Source organism: Drosophila bipectinata, chromosome XR (genome assembly GCF_030179905.1).
Source record: "Drosophila bipectinata strain 14024-0381.07 chromosome XR, DbipHiC1v2, whole genome shotgun sequence".
Lineage (NCBI taxonomy): Eukaryota > Metazoa > Arthropoda > Insecta > Diptera > Drosophilidae > Drosophila > Drosophila bipectinata.
In genome coordinates this window covers 22,764,301-22,788,193 of record NC_091735.1, presented here as the reverse complement: position 1 = coordinate 22,788,193, position 23,893 = coordinate 22,764,301, and the positions used below count along the sequence as shown (strand labels likewise).

The following is a 23,893-nucleotide window of genomic DNA, read 5'->3' as shown; positions in this document are numbered from 1 at the left end:
TATGCAAGGTAACCGGTTAAGTCATCTCTAGGGAGGAGACCCTTTAGGGCTTAACCCTTTTCTCTTAACCCTTTCTCTACAAAAGCTGCACATTACATAATCCTAAATATTTAAAATGTTATAATTGACAGATTTTCTAAATTACCATAAATCCTAAGCAATTGTATCACTTAAAAAATAATTAAGCCATTTAAATATTTACTAGGCTAAATTCTAGTTTATTTGTAGATTTCAGTTTATTTTTAAGAAAAATCTTAAAAGTTTAAAAAAGGTTTAAGCTTCAATTTCTTTCATTTGAAAAGTGTATAAATTGATATGATTTTTAGCCTTTTTTTTGCACTTTTCTTGGAATCAAATAAATAAATAGTAATTTGTGGTTTTATACACTTTTTTAAGGGGTATGAGGAAATTTTTAGAAACTTGTAAATAATTTTAAAATAAATAAATTTAAAGAACTACATAGGAAATTAAAGAAACACAAGAAGCCTGAGCTTCAAACTCTTGAAGAAAATAAAGAAAATATATTTTTTTTATATTTTTAAGGTTATTTTTTTAACAAAAAACATAAATATTCAATTTATTAGTAACTTATATTTATTAGCTTAAAAAATCACAGCTTAAAAGATCAAAAACAAGGAAATAAATCCTTAAGAAATTTAAAAAAAAAAAGAAAGAGCATTTTCTCTTCGATCTCTTGACTTGCATTTTTAATAGAAAACGATTTGTTTATTCCGGAGGAGAACTTGTTCCCCCCCAGAGGAGGAGGAGGAATTGCGACAGAGTGCACTCCCCCCAGGGGCATGCACACCGCAAGGGGATCCCCCCAAGCACTTGGCAACCAAAAACTTGCAAAGTGATCTGTTTAAAATGCAAGGGGCGTGGTTGAATAACAAATAGATCTTCCAACAACGTGTGGGTGTGGATCGACTCCCTCTCTCTTTCTTTTTAGATGTCAACCCTCTCTATCACACTGTGGGTACAAAAATTAGATGGTTTATTTATGAAATTTGTGTGGCAAGTCCATTTGGGACTTTGTATATGCAGTACTACCCCTTCAGGGGTAATCCGACAAATCAACCCCATCGGTTCAAGGTCACTTTGTCGAGAAATTACCTTAATGGGCTGGGTTTTTTTCGCCAATTTGTACAGATTCTTATCAGCCGAGGAAAACAAAATAAATCAGAGCAGATACATATAATTAATTAATAATAAATATATTTAACAATTAAACTTGTAAAATCAACCATAAAAAGTACAGTGCAACTAAGTTTGTTTTTTATATTTTTTACCAGAACTAGAAGTATAATATCAAAAAAATATGAAAAATTTTCAAAAAGACCGCCATTTGAGTTCAACTCTGTTAACTTAACAGACCCCTTTCCTGTTCATTTTGAATATTCAAACTCACCACAGTATTTTTTCTGGTATTAACAGAGTTGCAGACTAACCAAAACTGGCGCTGGCCAACACTGCACCGTGCGTGGTGAATTCAAGTGACACGTCAAACAGCCGGAGCGACAAAAAGTGTAAAGTTTTTAGTGTTTTAATTAAGAAAATTATAAGGCAAAGAAGAAGGGGAAACGCGACAGAGAATACCGACCGCCACATATACACTGCCGTTGCCATAGCAGTCATCATTAATCCTCCAGAGAACGCAATCGGCCAATCGGAGCAAGATGACGTCGCAAGTGCCGTGTTACACGATTATAAACTCCCCGGACCTGGACGTCCCCAATGAGATGCAACTGAAACAGGACCTGGAGAAGGGCGACACCAACGTCAAGATCGAGACCCTGAAGAAGGTCATCAAGCTGCTCCTCAATGGCGAACGATATCCCGGCCTGATTATGACCATCATCCGGTTTGTGCTCCCCGTCCAGAATCATACGATCAAGAAGCTGCTGTTGATCTTCTGGGAGATCGTACCGAAGACCTCGGCGGATGGCAAGCTCTTGCAGGAGATGATCCTGGTGTGTGATGCCTACCGGAAGGACCTGCAGCATCCGAATGAGTTTCTGCGCGGCTCCACCCTGCGGTTTCTGTGCAAGCTGAAGGAGCCGGAACTGCTGGAGCCCCTGATGCCAGCCATTCGTGCCTGTCTGGACCATCGGCACTCGTATGTGCGCCGGAACGCCGTCCTGGCCATCTTCACGATCTACAAGAACTTTGACTGGCTGGTGCCGGACGGACCGGAGCTGATTGCCAACTTTCTGGACACCCAGCAGGACATGAGCTGCAAGCGGAACGCCTTCCTGATGCTCCTCCATGCCGACCAGGAGCGTGCCCTCAACTATCTGGCGTCGTGCATCGACCAGGTGCACACCTTCGGCGACATCCTCCAGCTGGTGATCGTCGAACTGATCTACAAAGTGTGCCACGCCAATCCCGCCGAGCGGTCGCGCTTCATCCGCTGCATCTACAACCTGCTGAACTCCAGCTCCAATGCCGTCAGGTATGAGTCCGCTGGCACCCTCATCACCCTGTCCCTGGCGCCCACGGCCATCAAGGCGGCCGCCAGCTGCTACATCGAGCTCGTCGTCAAGGAGAGCGACAACAACGTGAAACTGATTGTTCTGGACCGTCTGGTGGCCATGAAGGAGCACGAGGGCATGGAGAAGGTGATGCAGGACCTGGTCATGGACGTCCTTCGCGTTCTGGCCGCTCCCGATATCGAGGTTCGCCGCAAGACCCTGGCCCTGGCTCTGGACTTGGTCTACTCCCGGAATATCGGTGAGATGGTGTTGGTCCTCAAGAAGGAGGTGGCCAAGACCCACAATGTGGAGCACGAGGATACTGGCAAGTATCGCCAGCTGCTGGTCCGCACCCTGCACACCTGTTCCATCAAGTTCCCCGACGTGGCCGCCAACGTTATACCCGTGCTGGTCGACTTCCTGTCCGACACCAACGAGCTGGCCGCCGCCGATGTCCTCGTCTTCATCCGGGAGGCCATCCAGAAGTTCCCAGCCCTGCGGGCGCTCATCATCGAGCACTTGATCGAGGCCTTCCCCCAGATCAAGTCCTCGAAGATCCATCGCGCCGCTGTCTGGATCCTCGGCGAGTACGTGGAGGGGCCTCAGATCCTGGAGGTGATTGCCGTCATCCAGCAGACCTTGGGCGAGGTGCCCATGGTGGAGGCGGAGCAGCGTCGCCTCGCTGGCGACCAGACGGACGAGCAGCAGCAGTCGCAGGGCAACGGTGCCGGCGAGGGAGCAGCCACAACATCTGGATCTGGAACTGGATCGGGCAATGCCAGCAATAAGGTCACATCCGATGGTACCTATGCCACCCAAAGCGCCTACAGCTTGGCACCGTAAGTTCATAGACATACATCTCTTGCCAATCATGACTCATCATATATCCTCTCCTAACCCATAGGGTGGCCAAGGCCGAGAAGCGTCCACCACTGCGTCAGTATCTGATGGATGGAGACTTCTTCATCGGTGCCGCATTGTCCGCCACCCTGACCAAGCTGGCGCTGCGCTACGCCGAACTGGAGGCTGAGCCACGCGCCCAGAACCGTCTCACCACCCAGGTGATGCTCATCATGAGCTCCATCCTCCATCTGGGCAAGTCCGGCTTCCCCACCAAGCCGATCACCAACGACGACACCGATCGCATCTTTGTCTGCCTCCGGACGCTCAGCGAACGCACTCCCGAGGCCGTTGCCGTCTTTACTTTGTTCTGCCGGGAGGCACTCGGCAAGATGCTGGACGCCCAGGCCGATGAGGATCAACGGGTGCTGAAGGAGAAGCAACGGGCCGCCGCCAAGGTCCAGCCCGATGATCCGGTACTCTTCGGCCAGCTGTCCAACGGGCGGGATAACCAGCTGGGCGAGAATGTGTTCGAGTCGAGCTTGAACCAGGCCCTGGCTGGAACCAAGAATGCCCAGATGAGCGACATCTCGTCGCCGAACAACAAGCTCAACAAGGTCACCCAACTGACGGGCTTCTCGGATCCGGTCTATGCCGAGGCCTACGTCAATGTGAATCAGTATGACATCGTCTTGGATGTCCTAATCGTGAATCAGACCAGTAAGTGGATGACTTAGTGTACTTCATCCTTTTTTTATTACATCCTGTATCCTTTCAGACGACACTCTTCAAAACTGCACCCTGGAGCTGGCCACCCTGGGCGACCTGAAGCTAGTGGAGCGTCCGCATCCAGTGGTCCTCGCCCCGCACGACTTCTGCAATATCAAGGCCAACGTTAAGGTCTCTTCCACAGAGAATGGCATCATCTTTGGCAATATAGGTGGGTTGTCCCACTGTCTCTCTTTCTCTAGGGAAGGAGTTCTCTATTAATCCTGAATCCCCATTTTTCCAGTTTACGACACCGCCTTAAATACGAATGTTGTGGTGTTGAACACCATCCACATCGATATCATGGACTATATCATTCCGGCCAGCTGCACCGACACCGAGTTCCGGCAAATGTGGCAGGACTTTGAATGGGAGAACAAGGTGACGGTCAACACCAGCTTCACCGACCTGCACGAGTATCTCAAGCACCTGCTGAAGAGCACCAACATGAAGTGCCTAACGCCGGAGAAGGCATTGTCCGGCCAGTGTGGCTTTATGGCCGCCAATATGTATGCCAAGTGGGTATCCCATCAGCAGATTCTCCTCCAGTTTTGATCTTAAAACTCTCCCCTTTTAAGGTCCATTTTCGGTGAGAATGCTTTGGCAAATCTGAGCATCGAGAAGCCTGTAGATGATCCCGAATCCAAGGTCACAGGACACATACGCATTCGAGCAAAGAGTCAGGTGGGGATTGGATGGCTTTGAGTCTCCAAATTGTAGCTTCATTACCATTTGTTATCCTTTTGCAGGGCATGGCCTTGAGTCTTGGGGATAAGATCAGTTCATCGCAGAAGCAATCGGTGCAGGCGGCCTAGTGGATGTGGAAAGGTAACTGGAACTGGATGATCTGGCCGTGGACGACCAGTCATCATCAGGAGCGACGCCTCTAGACTCTAGACCGCATTCCGCATCAACAATTCTTCAATTTAAAAATCTAAACGTTACAACTTATGCCTAAAACAAAAAAAAAATGAAAGAAAATTATACATATATTATACCTTAGCCCCAAAATGATGGAATTGGAAAGAGTACTTTTGTGGTGAAAGTCTGGATTTATTGGGGATTTGGATGTATATATAGGAGATATATATAATTGGCTAAGAATTAAGTCTATTTTGTGTAAAGTACACAAGGTAAAAGCATGATAGATGCTTGTTATAACATGATTCTGGCTTGATAAAGCATGATTGTTGCATGATGAGACTTGATAGTTGCATGATGATGTATTATAGTTGGTTTAATTCAACAAACGATGAAAATTAATGCTTAAACTCTCCAAATAATGTTTCCATGATGAAGCATGATACTTGTGTGATGAGAAATAATAGCTGAATGATAGTTGCATGATAAAATATAGTTGATTGATTCAATACACGATAAAAAATGATGAAGCATGATAGTTGCATCATGGGACATAATAGTTCCATGATGAAATATTATAGTTGGATGATTCATGACTCATGGATGATAGTTTCATGAAGAAGCATCATACTTGCATGATGAGACATAACAATTGCATATTTAAACACAATTGTTGCATGATGAAGCATTATTTCTTCATTTTTAAACAAGAATATCAAATAATTCATTCTTTTTTACAATTTAAAACGATAAAACCAAATAGTTTATTATAGAAAATTAAAGATGAATGATGAAGTATGATGGATGCATGATAAATTCATCATAGATGCATGACAAGTCAAAATAACTTCATGTTTAAACATGAAACTAATCAAACAATTTCGGAATTAGGTTTTTAAAATCCTCTCTAGAGTCTAGAGTCTTAGACCTGTAGCATGGGACGCTTCTCCTTGCCCTGGAGGTTGTCATTGGTGGTGGCATATCCAGTGCCGCCCTAGAAATATTTTCAATGAAAATAACCACTATAGAGCTACATATATCCATCCAGATACACACCCTCTGCAGCGGAATAATGTCCTTATCCTTGAGCTTGCGATCGGTGAGCGGATGAATCATGTCCTTGCGTATAAGTCGCTCCACACACTCCATGGTCACCACATCGCCCCTACAAAATAGACACCTACTTTAGAAACACAAACACCAGACTTGACCAATCCCCTTCAGATCTCACGTGGGACGCAGGACGGCGCAGGGCACGGCATTGCTGAGGACATCGTGGGTGATGGGGCACATGTAGCGGGCCTCCTTGGCGATCAGTGACTTCTTTGTGTCCCCATCCCGCAGCAGGGTGAACTTCACATCGATCAGATCCTTGACGCGAAGGGGCTGCTGCGACACTGGACAGTAGATGGTGGCATCCGGCTTCTGGGCCTTGGCCACGCCGGCATTGGGACACTCCGAGGGCAGCCAGAAGCTGGGCAGCTTCTTCTCATGGCCGTTGGTCATATTGGAAATGGAGGATGAGGACGAGGCGGATGTGGATGCGGAGGTACTGGCAGCACTCGAGGTGGAGGCCTGTGCCGAGCGGTGGGCTGGGGTCATGGCTGGCTTCTCGCCATTCACGAACTTCTCCATGCGCGCCTCCTGCTTCTTGTTGGCCTCCGCACTGACCTCGTCCTCCTCGACCTTGCGGAGGCGCTCGTACTCCTTCAGCCGGCGGCTGTACTCGTTCTTCTTGGTGACGATGTACTGCAGGATGGCCTCCTTGTCGAACAGGTAGCCGTCCTTGGTGATGACCGGCCGTCGGCACGGCTGCAGCGTCAAGGAGCAGCAGTCGAAGGACTTCACCGAGTCCTTTCCCAGCCGCTGGGCATTCGTTCCGTATCCGGACTCTGCCGCATCGCGCTTCTTCTCGTTGTACGTGTAGACGGCTCCGGCCGTACAGTTCCTGGCGTGGCGTGTCATCCTGCGGTGTGTTTATAGCGATTCTCTCCTATTTTCAACAGAAACAACACGCAAGCGAACACCAAACACTAATGTTTACGTTTTAGAATGTTTCAGTGTGACCAGCGAGCGAAAACGTCGGTAGACCACGGTTAGGGTCACATTGAAATGCACGAATTTTAAATTTATTTTAAAATTTTTTTTTAAATAGAATAATATATAAACAAGTAATAAATTTATTTAAGAACATTAAAATAGTCATATAGGCATTCCCGGTGTTTTTCAAGGGGACCCCCTGCAAAATTTGACAAAAAATCTAAAAAATATTTTCCTCCCAGATTTTGATGCAGAATGATGGATAATGAATCCACAAATCGTTTAAGCTATCCCGCTTGGGAATCGGATGGAAATTGCCAGAGTTATAGCCTCCGCGGGGGTCATATGGGCATTCCCGGTGTTTTTGAAGGGGACCCCCTGCAAAATTTGACAAAAAATCTAAAAAATATTTCCCTCCCAGATTTTGATGCAGAATGATAGATAATGAATCCACAAATCGATTAAGCTATCCCGCTTGGGAATCGGATGGAAATTGCCAGAGTTATAGCCTCCGCGGGGGTCATATGGGCATTCCCGGTGTTTTTCCAGGGGACCCCCTGCAAAATTTGACAAAAAATCTAAAAAATATTTCCCTCCCAGATTTTGATGCAGAATGATAGATAATGAATCCACAAATCGTTTAAGCTATCCCGCTTGGGAATCGGATGGAAATTGCCAGAGTTATAGCCTCCGCGGGGGTCATATGGGCATTCCCGGTGTTTTTCCAGAGGACCCCCTGCAAAATTTGACAAAAAATCTAAAAAATATTTCCCTCCCAGATTTTGATGCAGAATGATAGATAATGAATCCACAAATCGTTTAAGCTATCCCGCTTGGGAATCGGATGGAAATTGCCAGAGTTATAGCCTCCGCGGGGGTCATATGGGCATTCCCGGTGTTTTTCCAGGGGACCCCCTGCAAAATTTGACAAAAAATCTAAAAAATATTTCCCTCCCAGATTTTGATGCAGAATGATAGATAATGAATCCACAAATCGTTTAAGCTATCCCGCTTGGGAATCGGATGGAAATTGCCAGAGTTATAGCCTCCGCGGGGGTCATATGGGCATTCCCGGTGTTTTTCCAGGGGACCCCCTGCAAAATTTGACAAAAAATCTAAAAAATATTTCCCTCCCAGATTTTGATGCAGAATGATAGATAATGAATCCACAAATCGTTTAAGCTATCCCGCTTGGGAATCGGATGGATATCGGCCAAGATAGGGCATAATCCGGAGGTCTTCAGATAAAAATCTTTTTTTTTTAAATTATTTTAAAGTTTTCTTAAGTGGCTCCTATGAGAATCGAGGAGGAGGGCGCTAATATAATAATATATTATTTTTTTAATTTTATTTTTTTTTTTTAATCTTTAAACCTTTATGAGGTTGAAAAATAGTATGACCTTTTGGCCTTCTTTGGATGGATTTCTTGGCGCGCTGCGGAAGGTCACACTGCTGGCGGTGGTTTGTTTTAATTTTAGTTAGTTGCTTGTTTTAAAAGCCAGCCGCCCGAGGGCCTCCAGACAGGAGCCACCGATGGACTACCAATATTACGACGAGGAGAGCGACTACATCGACGTGGACGATGGGGACGAGGACGTGGAGGACGACCCGTCGGACTTCACATACGACGATAGTCTGCGGGAGGAGGACTACTACGGCGGAGGATACGAGGAGGATGGGATCCAACTGCCAGATGGCTACCTGGAGATCCTGCGCTCCTGTGCCCAGCCCTCGCTGCTGCAGGTGATCCAGTATGTGGCGCCCATGCTGGTCGTGTGCCTGGGATGTCGTCTCCTGTGCTCCCTCCATGCTGGGAGAAGAAAGATCCAGCCAGGAGAGGCTGCCTCCGCGGGCAGCATCTCAATCCCCCTGCACTTGATCCACCTGGCCAGTGGCCTGATGATCCTCTATGTCACGTTGAGTCATAGACTAGCTCTGATCCTCCTGCTATCGGTTGTGGGCTATGTGCTGCTCCAGCTGGCCCGCCTGGGCAGGAGGGGAGCTGTCATCCTGGCCTTTGTCACCATTGGGAGTCAGTTTATCTACGAGCTCTTGATCTGGCGACAGAGGAGCGACTGGTCACAGCTGCGGGGCATCCAAATGGTGGTCAACATGAAGTTGATCTCTCTGGGATTCGATTTAACGGCGACTGGGACGGCCAAGTCGAAGACCATTCGAGTGCCCAATCCTCTGGTCTACTTGGGTTACATCTTCAGTCCAGCCACCTCCTGCCTGGGTCCTTGGATCAGTTTCGCCAGCTACCTAGACAGCCTGGTGCCCCGGAATTCTTGGCTAGTGACGCTGCGACGGCTGCTTCCCAATCTGGTCCTCTGCCTGGTGGCCCTGGTGGTGTCCAACTGCATAGCTCCCTTCCTGGGCGAGCTGTTCGCATTCTCCTCCCACTTCCTGGGCATGTACTTCGAGGCGATGAGTGTCCGGAGCAGTCACTACTTTGTCAGCTTTATAGCCCAGGCACTGCTGGTGGCCAGCGACCAGGGCACGGAGAACGAGTCACAGTGGCTGGGACCGCTGGTCACCCAGCCGTGGCGCATCGAGTGGCCCAGATCCATTAGCTCCCTGGTCCGGAGCTGGAACATTCCCATGCACGAGTGGCTAAAGCGGTACGTCTACGGGCCCTGGAAGAAGGAGGACGGATCCAAGGGACGCACCATCCTGGCTGTGCTATGTACTTATCTGGTTTCCAGCCTGCTGCACGGCATGGATCTCCGCATCTACCTGGTGCTCATCTCGCTGGCCATCTTTGGTGAAGGTGAGGTCCTTCTGAGGCGACACATTTCCAGCGTCTTGGATGCCTGCCTGTCGGCGAATCGTTGCCGGGGAAGAGATCGGTGTCGTTATGCCAACTGCCCCAAGAAGAGGAACTGGCTTTGCTTCCGATCCTGCCTCATCCGATTAGCCAACCTGGGATTCACGGCTCTCACCATCTTCCATCTGGCCTACTTGGGTGTTGTCCTGCTGGGTGAGTCCCTGGAATCCAGCGACGATCACGAATCCTTCCTGGCGCACTGGCAGCGTGCCGGCTATCTCAGCCACTACATCGGCGTTGGAACCTTCGTCCTTTATCTCTTCATCTCGTGAAGAGCTTCACCGCCAGCGATCTCCACAGGAGTCTCGGATATATAATCTCGACATGACTGATCTACTCGTATTCGTAGCATGTACTTTGTATTGGTATTCGCTTCCTGCTCTTGTACTTTTTGTATTTTTGTATCTCGTATCTTGTAGTTGGTGTATCTAGTGTGCTTGTGCTTAAAAATAAAACAATTCTGTGAAACAGATACCTTTTTTTTAAGAAATATTTAATGGAAATATGGATTTTTAATGTCAGAAGTTGGCGGTATTTGGAGGTGAGAGAGATGGCTTGAAGATTACTTGGTTTAGAAAGAAATGAGAATAGGATGGGTATGTTTATAGGAATGTAGTCTTATATCTTATTATTGAGATTCTAAGATACTGCACTAAAAAGATAGAAAGATACTAAGACCATATTTGTGGAATACAGGAATAATTATTATATATTAAGTTGTAATATCTTGTTTCGATATTTTTATATTTTAGTTATATTTCTTAAAGAAATATATTTAAAAAAATATACTACTTTTGGAATATTTATACCCGATACTTATAGAATATAAAATACACAAATAATTCCCAATCTTTATATGTGTGGAAAAATAATCCTTGTTGAAGACTTGTCTGTTTGTACAGAAGTCTGTCCGTCTAATAAATAATGTTATTTAGAAAATTAAATTTTTAATATTTTTGATATTGATGTACATACGTTTCTTTGGTCCTTAAAGTAAGATATAGTCTTTCAATTTAGTCCTTTAATATAGAAACAATATTAACCAGACGTTCAATGCGTGAAATAACAAATAATCACAGTCCGATTTACCATAACTCTGTCCGTCTATTTAAATATTAAGCTATTGATAATAAATCTTTTAAAATATAAAACTATAAAGATTATCAACTTATTCATTTTTTAATGTAAAGAATATATTAAAATAATACCTAATCCATAAATGAGTCAAAGGATAAATATCCCCTGTCCGCTTGTCCGTAAACTCCGTCCGTCTAGTTGAAATATTTGTTTTAAAAGTGAGACTTTTATAATATTTCAATAAATAGGAATTGCATATATATATATATATATATGTTCTATTCTATTATATAAACTAAATTACAAAAATAAAACCTAGCCCTATAATGAGTCAAATAATAATCATTCCTTGTCCGTAAGACTGTCCGTCTAATTGAAAATTCTATTTTCTTAGACTAACTTTTTAAAAAAAATTTAATATTTAAAACCATTATTATTTAATATTTAAACACGTTTATAATTTTCAAATATTTTTATTGATTTTTTTTGTTTTGTATGTGTATTTTCTTTGTTGGTTTTGTTTTGTTTGTTTTTTTTTTATATTTTTTGTTTTCTCATTGAGACAAATATTTATAACAATATTTTAATTTCTACAGATTTCTTGTTTTCTTTTGTTTTCTTCTCATTTCCATTTCCGTTTCGTTTTTTGTGTTTCTGAAATATATTTGTTTTTAATTTGATTTAAATCATCTCCTGGGGGCTGTGGCTTTATCCAGTTACTGTTTTACTTTGTTTTTCCGCGCTTACCATTTAAATATTTAACTTACTAGGCTTAAGAATTATGCAATGACAATAAAAATATTTATTTACTTTGTTGAATGCAACTTTCTTGTTTTTGTAGCTTTTTTATTAAAATTATTATAATATTTTTTCATCTCATCATCTGTCTGCTGACTTTTTGCCGAAAAAGTTGCTCTAATTTCTGTTCTTGGGGGTAGGATTTTGATTTGGACATCAAAAATAGAGAGATATACATGTGTAACCTATATGTAGATATAGATCAGTATATATATACATATATATATATATCGATTCGTGTATGTATATATTTATATATAGATTTTTTTTTATAAAGAGCCTTTGTGTAAACATAGACGTCGTATGCATTGTTTTTTAGCCGTGTTTTCCGTATCCGTTTCCGTTTCCGGTTCTCATTTTTTTTTTTTTTTTTGACTTTGTTTCCGTTTCTCCGATTTTTGCGCTATTCTAGTTTTAAAAAAAGTCCTCTGCCTGGTGTGCCCGATCCTTGCCTCAACTTTTATTCATAACAACAACTGAGTTGATCACAAGAGATAACGAGAGTTTCTATATAATGCATATATGTATATAGTATATGTTGTATATACGTGTGTTTTCTGCCAAAAATATCCACTCTTTCTACTTTTTCGATGATTCTCTGGGGGTCGTCCTTTCCATTCCAAAAAAAACAATATCCATAAAATACAAATAGTGTACAAATATTCGCTAGCTACGTATATCCATATATAATATATATATATATATAGGTTTTCAAAATACAAGGTTAGGAGTAAGAGGATGGAACTATATTCTGGGGGCTTTCGATTCTGTTTTCTTTTTTTTTCTCTAAAATTATGTAACAAAGTGCTTGAATAATTTACGGCCTTTTTTCTAAAATTTCTTATTTTTTTTTTAATTACATTCTGCGGCACACACACATATATACACATAAATCCTGTGAATTATTATTTTTTTTTTACTCTCAACTCTTTCAGGGGGGGGAAAAAATGGTGACTTTTGACTATATACCCTGACAAATCGGCTTACAACATTTAGCTAAGAAAAAAAAATAGATATAATATTTATAAAGACTTTTTCTTTTTTGCTAAAAAAAACCCGCACGCTTTGCATTACGAGAATTATAAATTAAAAAAAATTTAATTACAAAAGAGGAGTGGGAGGATGGGGGGGGTAGAGGTTTTACAGGACATTATATAGTTTATATATCTATATATATATATATTTGAATATACAGAAACACAAGATGTTTTAGGTAAGCTGTAGTATCATTAAATTAATAAAAATAAACTAAGTTCGTAAACTAAATCATAAAAATAAGATTAAAATTAAAAAATTATAAACATAATTACACTGTGATTTCTATTTTGTTTCTTTTTTTTCATCATGTCCTTAAAAAAAAAAACAACAACAACTCGATCTTGACGATCCTTCACACAGTACTCATACACACACACACAGTACCACATATACACGTAGTTCTATACATATATATATTCCTCTATATACGTATATAAATCATATGATATGCGGCCGGCCAACGGAAGGATCGATCATCGATGACCACCACCCACCATCCAATCACCGATGCTTTCCTGCTATTCACCCTTCTTGGTTGGAGGGGATACGGCTGCGATGGCGATGGCGATGATAGAGTCGGTGACGAAGTCGGTGACGGTGTCGGTGTCGGTGACGGAGACGATGAGCCGCTATCCCACATCGTTCAATCGTTCTTCGTCTGACAGTAGAGCTCCTTGAGCGACTTTAGCTCCTCGATGAGGGCCTTGTTTTGGTTCTCTAGCACCGCCACTCGATTCTCCAGGCACTTGATGTACTCCTTCTTCTTGCGCCGGCACTCTCGCGCCGCCTCCCGATTCTTCTGCAATCGAATCTCCCGCTTCCGTGTCTGATCCTCCGCTATACCGCTATTGTCTGGAAGAGATTAAGATGGACATATATAGATGAGATTCTAAAATTTCCAAAAGATTCGATTATAGAACTTTTTATAACTCGAACTAAAAGATGATTTTTTTTTAGGAAATGTTTAACTTTTTTTAAAATTAAAATTAAGTATTTTTTTGTCAATATTTCATCTTAAAATTCGAGTCATTTTTAAAGTTCTCTAAAATTTTTAAAATTTTATAGATTTCTTTCTTTTTTTTTATTTTTTTGGACTGAATCTATTACTGGTATAGGGTATCCGATTGGTCAGGTAGTAGTTCGGATCCATGGTGATCAGTGTGTTGTTCAGCGCGCTCCCCGCCAGCTGGGTGGTCTGGACGCCGTCGGACATGGGATGCGATGCGCCTGGCATTTTCAGTATTTTTTTCGAATATCGAATTTTTTTTTTTTTAAGTTCGGAGGGGGGAGGAGTAGGAATTGTTGTTGTTGTTCGATTGTTGAAGTTGTTGTTGTTGCAGTTGTTGTTTTTGGATTTTTTTAAATAGATTTTTTTGTTGTTGTAGGGTAGGCGGTTAAAAAGAAAAAAAAACAATGAAAAAAAAAACAACAATAAAATTATAAGAACAAAAACATTTTTCCACAATTTTCCATTTAATTAATTTTGATCTTAATTTTGTTTTTTTTTTTTGTTTTAATGAACATTTATTTAATTTTTGTTGTTTTAAGTGGGGTGAGTGCGAGAGCGAGAGCGGCGAGCGAGCGAGCGATATATAAGGATATTATAGTGTCGTTAGTCAAGGACAGAAATAGATAGAGATAGAGCAGGAGAGAGAGAGAGAGTGTGGGTTAAGTTACGGTTGTTAGGTGCTTTTTACTTTTATTTTTATTTTTTATTTGATTTTCTAATAATTTTTTTTCTATTTGCATGATGGGTTGTGTAACAACAACAGCAACAACAACAGCGATTACAGCAACAAACAACACGACACGAGCGAGATAGAGATAGAGTGGGGGCGGTCTTGTGGGGGGATATCGCAGAAAGAGATAGAGGGAGAAAGTTTAAGGAGAGAGCGGCAGCAGGTCTCCAAAAATTTTGTTGCTTGCCTTGTCTATGTATTATGGTCGTGTGTGTGTGTTTGTGTGTGTGTGTGTGCGAGAGAGAGGGTTATTATTTACAGGATTCTCTACAAAGCCTGGTTAGCTCCTGGACGCGACTCCCAAGCTTTATATTATTTTTCTTTAAATATTATTTCGTTTAAAGCAACATCAACAACAACAACCACTAAATGAGAATGTCTTGAGAATGGGTGGGTGGTGGGTGGCAGTGGGGTGGTGGTGGGGGCGGCAAACTAGAACAAGGGTTTCTGTGGCAAGAGATCTTGTAAGGCTGCCGCCACTAACGGTACTTTCTATTATGGAAAAAACAGCAAAAAAAAAACAACAACAAAACAGAGGATGGTTCCTAAATATATACAAAAATACTAAATATGCAAGACATAGTAGTATCGGGTAGTCATATTTCAAGAAATTATTTACAAAAGTTTGTGAATTTGAAAGTTTTATATGATATAATAAATAGTATCATCATGATCAAAAATTAATTCCTATGTTTGTAGAGTCAGCATTTTTGAAATATCTAAGAACCGGAATACTAATCTTTAATCTTTTAATCAAGGCCAATCTATATATAATCTTGAGTTTAAATCTTGACTGTTCTAATTTTGGGACCTATTTTTTTTTTTATATACAAATTCAGTTAAGACTATTATAACCTTAAGGATAATTGGTTCCTAAGTTTTAGAAGCTTTTTTCTTGATATTAATACAATTTACAATATTTATTATTGTAATATAAATTATTATAATCTTTCTATACTCATTCCTAGTTCTGGTAACTATATCCTTTCTTCAATAACTATCGTTTAAAGAAAGAATTGGTTTCTATCTAAGCTATAAGGAAGCTATTTTCTTAAAATTTATAAAAATTACAATAATTATTGTAATCTTTCTATCATGACTATTTTAATCAGAAGAATTCTGTCCTAAGTTCTGGTTTGATATTCTTGAAATTACTAGAAATTGGTGAAATATTCTTTCAATAACTAAGTTTAGGATTAGAATCCTTTAATATAAGTTAAGTATAAAATTTTAACCAGGCACCTAATCCTTTAAAAAAATTAAAGAAAATATTCTCTAAGAATTCTTGTTAAAATTAAATAGATGCTATATACATTTTATACATCTTTCTAGATCAGAATCTATTATTTTCAACAAAAATATTAATCTCCTGCCAAAATTTCTCAAAAATATTGTCTATAACAATACCTAAATGAAGTTAAAATCATTGTAAGGCATAGAAACCCTATAATTATTAAAGATTTGATTTAAGAACTATAAAATAAACAACATTTTAAACAAAATTAGGCCTCTTTTCCTAAGATTTGATAAAAATAAGGACTATTTAAATAATAAATCAATTTCAAGAGTTGGTATTTACATCCTCTTAAAGACCTAGACGCCAGAAGATAATCCCTAAAGCCAAAGCCTTTACACAAAATGAGAGACAACATGAAGACATGAGGACACATGGGACACATGTAAGGGTTAAAGAAACACATATGGAGAAATGCTTTTTATGAAGAAAGTGCTGAAGAATATCATGAATTAGAACATGAATTGGAATATGAACTGGCTGAACTGATTCTGCACTGAGCTAAACGATGCGAATGCGAATGTTTTTGGGTTAGCGACATACACATGGTGTTTCCAGAGCGAAATAAATGTTTGTAGAGTGTGTGGATAGTGGTATGAGATATATATGTTCGCTCCAAGATATATTACCGCTTATGTCGGGTCCACTGATTTCGGTTAAGATCTTATTGTACGATGGCCGCCGCGTCAGTTCGCTGACATGATGCTGCGAATCATCGTCCGACAGACTTTCGTCACTATCCTCCGGATGTTGGGTGTTCGGTTCGGGTTTGATTTTACACGGAAAATTTGGAGGGATCTATAATTGAAATAGAAAATAATTATAATAATATATATAGATATATCTTTTGATTTGAAAGCTCTCTCTCTAAGGGGAGCTACGCACTTTGTTACGCACTTGAGCTGCATTGCCCGAGGCCGTGTGTATAACCGTATTAGCCGGTTTGGCCACATAGACCACGCCCATTCCAACGCCCTTGTGCATCGCTGTGGCGGCGGCCAGCGCCTGTGCCTGTGCCTGAGCCTGTTGCTGTTGTTGTTGGGCTGCCGTTCCAGCTGCCGTCTGTATGACCCCCGAAGGATTAGCCTGTATCACGGATTGTACCTGTGGATATATAGAAAATAATATAATGAGTCTGTCAGATATCTTCGAGAGTCTTCCAACTTCAAGCCACAAAATGTAAACAAAAGGAAATTACATAATGTAAATATTTACAAATTATAGGAAATTCTACTCTCTTCTAAGCTGAGACTTCTTCTTCTGAGCATTCTCCGAACCGGCTATGATTATTTTTCATATTTTTTCTTTTTTGATGTAAACTTTGACTTTATTTATGGTAATTTTATAGTTCATAAATAATAATTTTGAATTAAAAATACTTGTTTGGATATATTTGATAAAATTTGGTGGGGTTTTTTCAAGAAACAATTAGGCATTATCGAATATTAAATGGTGCTTGTGGGAATTCTTTAAATATGGAGCATATTTGGGGTCTGAAATTTAAGTAAGAGGAATGGAGATCAATGGGTCGATCTTAGGGTCGATTTTAGTATACCCTTGATTTTTTTAGGGAGTATATAGTAGTTCTTTGAAGCAGAAATTAATATTATTATAATTTTATAACGATTTTAGGGGAAAAAGGCAACGATTTTAGAAGAAAGATGTTCATGATTTATCGATTATTATCGATTAAAAGTCGTTTATTTTAATGGATAAAGTAGTATTTCATATTTAAGTTTTAGAATTGGGATTTTTTGTATGAAAATATATGACGTTACACCTTTTTTAGTTGTTTATTGAATGTAGGATAAGTTTTAAATTATTTTTAAAGAAAAAAGCGTAAAATATCGTTAAGATATATCCAATATAGAAGAAGATTTTAAGAATTTTTAACAGATTTACTTTTAGGGTAAAAAATTACCAAATAATGTCTAAGAACAGCCATTATTATAACTATTTCTTTAAACATTTAAAAATTATCAACATTATTAAATGAAACGAAATAGAAACGATTTTATGCCAATATGTTGATTATTTATCGATTATTATCGATTAAAACTGGATTATTTTAATTTATTAAGTAAGTTTTTATATTTAAATTACCGTTTTTGAAATATATAACATATATATTTTTAAAATATAACGTAATAAATTTTTCTAATTGTTTCTATGAATGTAGTTTATGTTTAAAATTATTTTTTAAAGAAAAAAATAAAAAATACCTCTTGAATCTGAATATTTTAAGAAAACTTTCGAAAGATTTTAAAAATCTGGACATTAAAAAATATTCTTTACTCATAAAACCAAAAGATTTAATAAATGGCTTGGCTTGAAGTGAAAACTATATCCTTGATCCTAAAGATCTTAAAATCCTAAAGATTCTCACCTGCAGGCCGTGTGGCGTCAGTCCAGCCTGAAGGGGGTACTGGATGTTCAGATTGGCGGTGGTGGTAAGCACGGTGGCGCCTCCCTGTGCATTATTCGTCGCTCCTTGCGACGTTGTACTCGTACTCTGTGGGTTCTGCTGTTGTTGCTGTTGCTGCTGTGGATTGCCGCCTCCTCCTCCTCCGCCGCCTCCACCGCCGCCACCGCTACCGGGTGCTGCTTGGGCGGCAACAACGTCGACAACATCATTGGCGGACGAGGCCGCCGACGAGTTGCCGTTCTCCTCGACGATGCTGTTGTCCATATTGCCGATCCTGGCGATCTTCAGCAGCACCGAGACGCTCTCCGACAAGTGCTTCAGTTTGGCTTCCGTTTCCGCTTCAATTTGGCCAGCTTGAAGGGGTCGCTGATTGGATGGATGGGTGGTTTATTAGAGGGGTGGTCTTATTAGCCAAGATTTAATAAAAAAAAGGAAACAACTCCCGATTGATGGCAAAGCTTGTGCTCAACTGTTGTTGCGTTTTGTTTTGTATTTTTGCTCGTCGATGATGATGACGACGATTGCGTTGACTCTGGTGCTAGTGATGATTATGTCGGTGATGGAATGGCAACACCAACAACAACACTAACAACAACACTAACAACAGCAACAACAGTGTCGCAGGGTGTATTTTTGGGGGAATGACGTCATGACAACGCTGTGGCGCTGTGTGTGCGAGTGTGTGTGTGGGGGGGGGTCGACTTAAAACGACTAAAAAAAAACAACAACAACACTAAGAGAAACAGAAAAGAAAACACACACACACACACACACTAACCCAAGGAACGGGGGACAAAAAACAAAAAAAAAAAATCAACTTACTTTCTGATGACATCACTAAAAACGTTGCTGTTGAGAGGCGCTTGTTGTTGTTGCTCTCCCTCTCTCTCTCGCTCGCTCGCTAGGTCGCGTGTGTGTGTGCGCGCGTTGCACGATGTGCTGGCAACTTGTTGAAAAAAATCACCAGCTACAGTTACAACTCAACCATCAAGGATTTGATTCACAAAAAAATTAGAATCAAAATTTGAATTTCCGTTTTGGAATATTAACAAATATTTCGAATGCACATTCTGTCAACACAACAACGAGTTGGCAGCACGCACACACACACAACACCCGCACTGCTCTCTCCCTGCTCCACTCTGCTTTCTGTTCTCTTCTGCCTGTTGTTATCGTTGCCTTTGCTTACGTTCTTTTATTTTTGTCAATTTCTTTTTGTCGCGCCTTGCAATGCGACACAGATTGCTTGTTTCATAGATTTCTGGTTGCGACTTCCGGTTGGGGGCACTCGCGCTCTATTGCCGTTTTATTTGCTATTGACAAACTCCGTTTTTGCGCAAAAATCGTTTTTGCTCGCTCTTCTTACCATTAGAGGTGAGAAAAAAAAACGATACAACTATGGGCTATCGATAATTAGAAATTGAAAGAACTCTATCCGAACAGAACACAAAACTATCGATAGTTTCAGCGTTATTTGTTAGATAGAGATGGTAAAAGTTGTGACATTTGTCAGTGACTTTAACTTTTTAAGGCCATTACTCATCTCTAACTGAGAGCGACAGTGCTGCCAGATTGGCTCATCACCGTTAAGAAAAGTAGGAGGGCGGGAAGATTTAAAAATATTTAGCGGAAATTATAGAGAGAAGTTTTTTAACTTCAAAATTGCTTAAAATGAATAATTATAAGTAATTCTTTAGGTTCATTTACTTTTCTTTAGTGTTTGGCTTAACAATTATCCCAAATGACTTATTCCCAAAGCTCGGCGCTAATTACACCGCAAAAGCTAATAGTTGGTGAATGTTTGAGAAGGGGAAGCTGACGTCATTGCAACGTAACTCTTGGCGGCAAGATTGAGAAAATCTCAAAAGATTATTTTCGGCTTGCAACAGCTTTCCATTAAAAGTCAATTAGTAAGTGCAGTGTGGGCTTAGAGCTCAGAAGGGGGCGTGGATCTTAAATTGTTTTTAATGAATTATAATTTAGGCTCCCTTTAATCACTATCCTTTCGAGTGACATAATAATTGCCATTAATTACGAACCAGCACGAAGCATGGCTGCCTAACAACCACCCACCCACCCACAGGTTCCCCAAAAAATGCCGCGCTGTCTGAAAAAACCGGCCCGACAAACCCACTGACTCACTCATTTTGACTTTTGTACCTTTACCTACCCCCCCACCCACTGGGGCGGTGGGCTAATGAAGTTCGGGGTCCCAGGTCCCCTTGAAATGAACTGTAAATAACCGATTTTTTATTTATTTTCTCGTATTATATACAGCTGCGGTCAACGTAATAGCAATTGAGTCCCCAGTCTGGCCATAAATTAGCTAAAATATGTAGCTTGTAATTTATGGCAACTATAATACGTGAAATCATCCCTATTGCGAAGCCTGATAAAGAATATAAAGAATGATGGGGAGTATATGCATGGAGTCTCTTTTTTTTTTGCTGGTAATATTAAGTGGACTTAGTCAGTGACTATGGTGTTATATTTGTTTATTTATTTACATATTTATATTTTACATATTTATACTACTATGTAAAAATATATCATTCTCTAATAATTTTTCTAAAAATCTGCTATTTTGGAAAAACTGATTCAGAAAAAAATACTCCCTTTAAAGATAATCCTTTGTATTTATTTTGAATTAAACCCCTTAATTTAAAGAGTATTATAGGGACTAGTTCTAAAAAAAAATATATACATTATATTTTTATAAGAAATAACTATAAGATAATTCTAGAAAACCAGCTATATTGAAAGTCTTTTTAAAAAAACAATATTTTTTTTTCCTTTAACATAATTCTTGTCTTATGATATGGACTCCAAGTTAGTGTATTAGTAGTGACTAGTTATATTAGTGACTAGAATATACATATATATATTTTTTTTGGTATTTGCTTGCAAACTCAAAGCCGCAATGGCAGCGACGTCAACGTCGACTGCGACTGCGAATTTGTTGCTGTTGCAATTCAATCAATTCCAATCAGTTTGCATTTTGCATTTTGCTTTTGGCTTTTGATTTGCTCTAGCCCCCCATCCCGCCCCCCATTGGTCACCAACTATGTACGCGAAGAGTACGCAAAATTGACGTCAGCAATATTTATTTTTACTCATTTCGAGTGCGTTGGTGTTGGTGTTGCTGGTTGAGTTGTGTGTGTTTTGGGTTTTTTTTTTTTGGGTGAATCTTTGTCTAACCTGCCCACCCACCCACTCAGACCGTCACTCTTTCTAACGGTCTGTTTGCTTGGCTGAATTAATTAAAACTAAATGAATGTGCAATAACAACAACAACAACAACAAAGGAAGAGAAACAAAAACAAGAGAGCCACAACAGTTATTACTTGTCATGGACAAGAACAAGAAAAGACAAGAGTTGCAAGAGTTGTTTATGTGTGGGAGTGTGAACGGGACAAAGCCATTGACGACAGGTGTCACAAGTTTGGGTGAGAAGGAGGAGGGAGGCAGGCAGGAGCCACGGAGGGAGAGAGAGCAGACTGCAGCACATGGGGCCATCGAGATGCGGCTTTACGGCGGGATTATCAGAGCGACCAACCATTTTGATAATGCCCCACCCCCCCCAACCGGGCAACAGCTGTCAGGCTTACCCCTCTTACTAATGGTTTAGGAATGCACTAAGAGAAATTTTCGACTACCATTTAAAAGACTAAGATTTTTTTATAAAAAAAATAACTTGCAAAATAAAAACTTTTAATTAAATAAAATTTTTATTTTATTAATAATAATAATTCGAATTTTTTTCAGTTCATCGCACACTGTTATCACTCGAAATGGGGAGCAGAGCTTGCGTTATCAGCTTGGCGTAGTAGCCTGGCTAATTATGCACGGCCCTAACCAGTTGAGCTCTTTAAATGTACAAGATTAGCGGGTATTTTCGTGGAAAGTGCAGAGAGGAGCCCCTCTACTACTCGTGACATGGGTGTATGTACCTCCCCCCATTTATCTAAAAAGCCCCCCCTACACCTCACATACTATTTATTAGTCAGCGAGGTAATTTACGATCTTGAATATCTAAGCGATTTTTTATCGCAGTGTCAAGGCAATAATTCTTCGTTATGGCTTTATCGGTAGGCGTTTCTATGCCGATAATTTATTGATAAGGATAATCTTTTATATTATTATTATTATTATTATTTTTTTTTAATTTATTATAAGCCCTTTTTATAATATCCTAAGTTAAGTCACTGATTTGTGTTCTGTTTCTGTCTCTGTCTCACTTACTTAGTAGCTCTTCCTCATTAATGACCGTTTAAGTTTTTTGAAACTATTGGCTTTGCACTCACACCCTCTTGGCCCCACTATAGCGCTCTTGCTCTACTAAAAGATACAGTGGGGACTATTAGTATTAAAACAAAATTAAAAAAAAAAAAAATTATTTATTTTTTTGATTTAAATAAAAAAAATATTTGATTATAAAAAAATGATTTTTTTTTTATAAGTTTTTAATTTATAGCCACCACTGTATTTTTTTAGCGTATTTTCTGTTTATCGCTTACCCGTTTCAATGGTGAATTTTTTTTTTTTCCAACTCCAAGTCGGATTGTTGTGGTTGTTGTGTTTGTTGTTGTTATTGTTTGTTGTTGACGTTGCTGACTAATAACAATGAAATCTTTGCATAACGGCAAACAAAATCAGCGCGACTGTGTTTTCGCTCTGTCTCTTTTTGTTCACTCTCAAGGCAAGAGAGATAACAATACAAAAAAAAAAAAAAACTTTTGAAAAAAAAAATAAATCTTTTGCAAATTAAAATCCGAAACACAACACACACAGTGAAAAAAAAAGATTATTGTTGTTGCTGTGCATTTCAGCGATTACGTCAAGAATTTTGTTATTTTGCTGATTTGTATTTGATTACACGAACACACACACATACACATACACGGTCTATAATTATTTATATATGTTTTTAAAAATTAAAAACAAAAAATAAAAGCACACACGATTGCTTGCTCTCTCTCACTCTCAACCGGGTGGGTAAAAGGAATTATACCGTTATGGTTTTTGGCGCTCAAAATATTCGTCGTCACCTTTGGCTCTTGTTCTTGCCCGGCGACGTATATTGTTGCTATTACGCTCTATCGCTACCTCTTGGTTGTTGTTGTGAGTGTGTGGGTGTATGTGTCAGTTTCTATATAATTTTTTTTTTTTTTTTGGGAAAGCCGTTTAGGTGTTTCTCTACGTAGCCGAACTGAAACTGAAAAGCAACAGAAATGATGACTGACTGACGAAACGGCAGCGCCGGCAGCAACAGCGCGGCAAAAAGTGGGAGTCAGCGGAGAGCGCCTCCCAATCATATGCTCCCCCAGCTGTGGCGCTGCCGCTGCCACTGCCACTGCCGCTCTGGTGACGTGTGTCGCTGCTTTCCTACATCTCGCTCGCTCCCATAGCGGCACTCTTCCCCATTTATAGCCCCATCTCGTTTTTACTTGCTACGCGATTAGCATTTGTTTCGTAATTTCGAAACAACTTCTTTGTGCAACAAAAACAACAAAAAGAGAGAGAGCTTATCGCCACGTCAACGTCAGCGTCGACGTCGTTCTTTTTACTCACCTTTACGGCACACACTCTGACACACACATACCTACACGTACTGTCATATACACGCATACACTGGCAAATGCAGAAAATTGTATTTTTAAATACCGGGCCTCGCACTCGCCTCGCAACTCGCTGAGTTCATAGCATACTTTTCGG

The 23,893-nt window shown here is 40.2% G+C and overlaps 4 protein-coding genes across 9 annotated transcripts; 2 read left to right on the top strand and 2 right to left on the bottom strand.

Moving 5' to 3' along the window:
• The first annotated feature begins 1,470 nt into the window (after positions 1 to 1,470).
• On the top strand, positions 1,471 to 5,081 carry betaCOP (coatomer subunit beta). The gene is made up of 6 exons (XM_017252362.3): positions 1,471 to 3,310; positions 3,376 to 4,031; positions 4,090 to 4,251; positions 4,324 to 4,597; positions 4,658 to 4,763; positions 4,829 to 5,081. The coding sequence occupies exons 1-6, from the start codon at positions 1,677 to 1,679 to the stop codon at positions 4,892 to 4,894; spliced, it is 2,898 nt and encodes a 965-aa protein (XP_017107851.2). The 5' UTR covers positions 1,471 to 1,676; the 3' UTR covers positions 4,895 to 5,081.
• Positions 5,082 to 5,111: 30 nt separating this feature from the next.
• Positions 5,112 to 7,001, bottom strand: LOC108132801 (nitric oxide synthase-interacting protein homolog). The gene is made up of 3 exons (XM_017252363.3): positions 6,172 to 7,001; positions 5,997 to 6,105; positions 5,112 to 5,934 (listed from the first exon to the last, which is right to left on the bottom strand). Exons 1-3 carry the CDS (start codon positions 6,903 to 6,905, stop codon positions 5,863 to 5,865), a joined length of 915 nt encoding a protein of 304 aa, XP_017107852.2. The 5' UTR covers positions 6,906 to 7,001; the 3' UTR covers positions 5,112 to 5,862.
• A 1,405-nt stretch (positions 7,002 to 8,406) lies between these two features.
• On the top strand, positions 8,407 to 10,279 carry por (Protein-serine O-palmitoleoyltransferase por). Its single transcript, XM_017252358.3, has one exon. It carries the CDS (start codon positions 8,514 to 8,516, stop codon positions 10,077 to 10,079), a length of 1,566 nt encoding a protein of 521 aa, XP_017107847.2. The 5' UTR covers positions 8,407 to 8,513; the 3' UTR covers positions 10,080 to 10,279.
• Positions 10,280 to 12,006: 1,727 nt separating this feature from the next.
• Positions 12,007 to 22,915, bottom strand: CrebB (Cyclic-AMP response element binding protein B). 6 transcript variants are annotated; one of them, XM_017232636.3, is made up of 6 exons: positions 22,696 to 22,915; positions 18,140 to 18,544; positions 16,639 to 16,857; positions 16,383 to 16,551; positions 13,828 to 13,947; positions 12,007 to 13,572 (listed from the first exon to the last, which is right to left on the bottom strand). In XM_017232636.3, the coding sequence occupies exons 2-6, from the start codon at positions 18,440 to 18,442 to the stop codon at positions 13,364 to 13,366; spliced, it is 1,020 nt and encodes a 339-aa protein (XP_017088125.1). In that variant the 5' UTR covers positions 18,443 to 18,544; positions 22,696 to 22,915; the 3' UTR covers positions 12,007 to 13,363. The 6 variants fall into 6 exon arrangements, with proteins under 6 accessions (XP_017088125.1, XP_017088127.1, XP_017088126.1 ...); XM_017232638.3 differs by lacking the exon at positions 22,696 to 22,915 and adding an exon at positions 19,001 to 19,563 and having other exon boundaries at positions 16,651 to 16,857; XM_017232637.3 differs by lacking the exon at positions 22,696 to 22,915 and adding an exon at positions 19,368 to 19,563.
• Between the last annotated feature and the right edge of the window lie 978 nt (positions 22,916 to 23,893).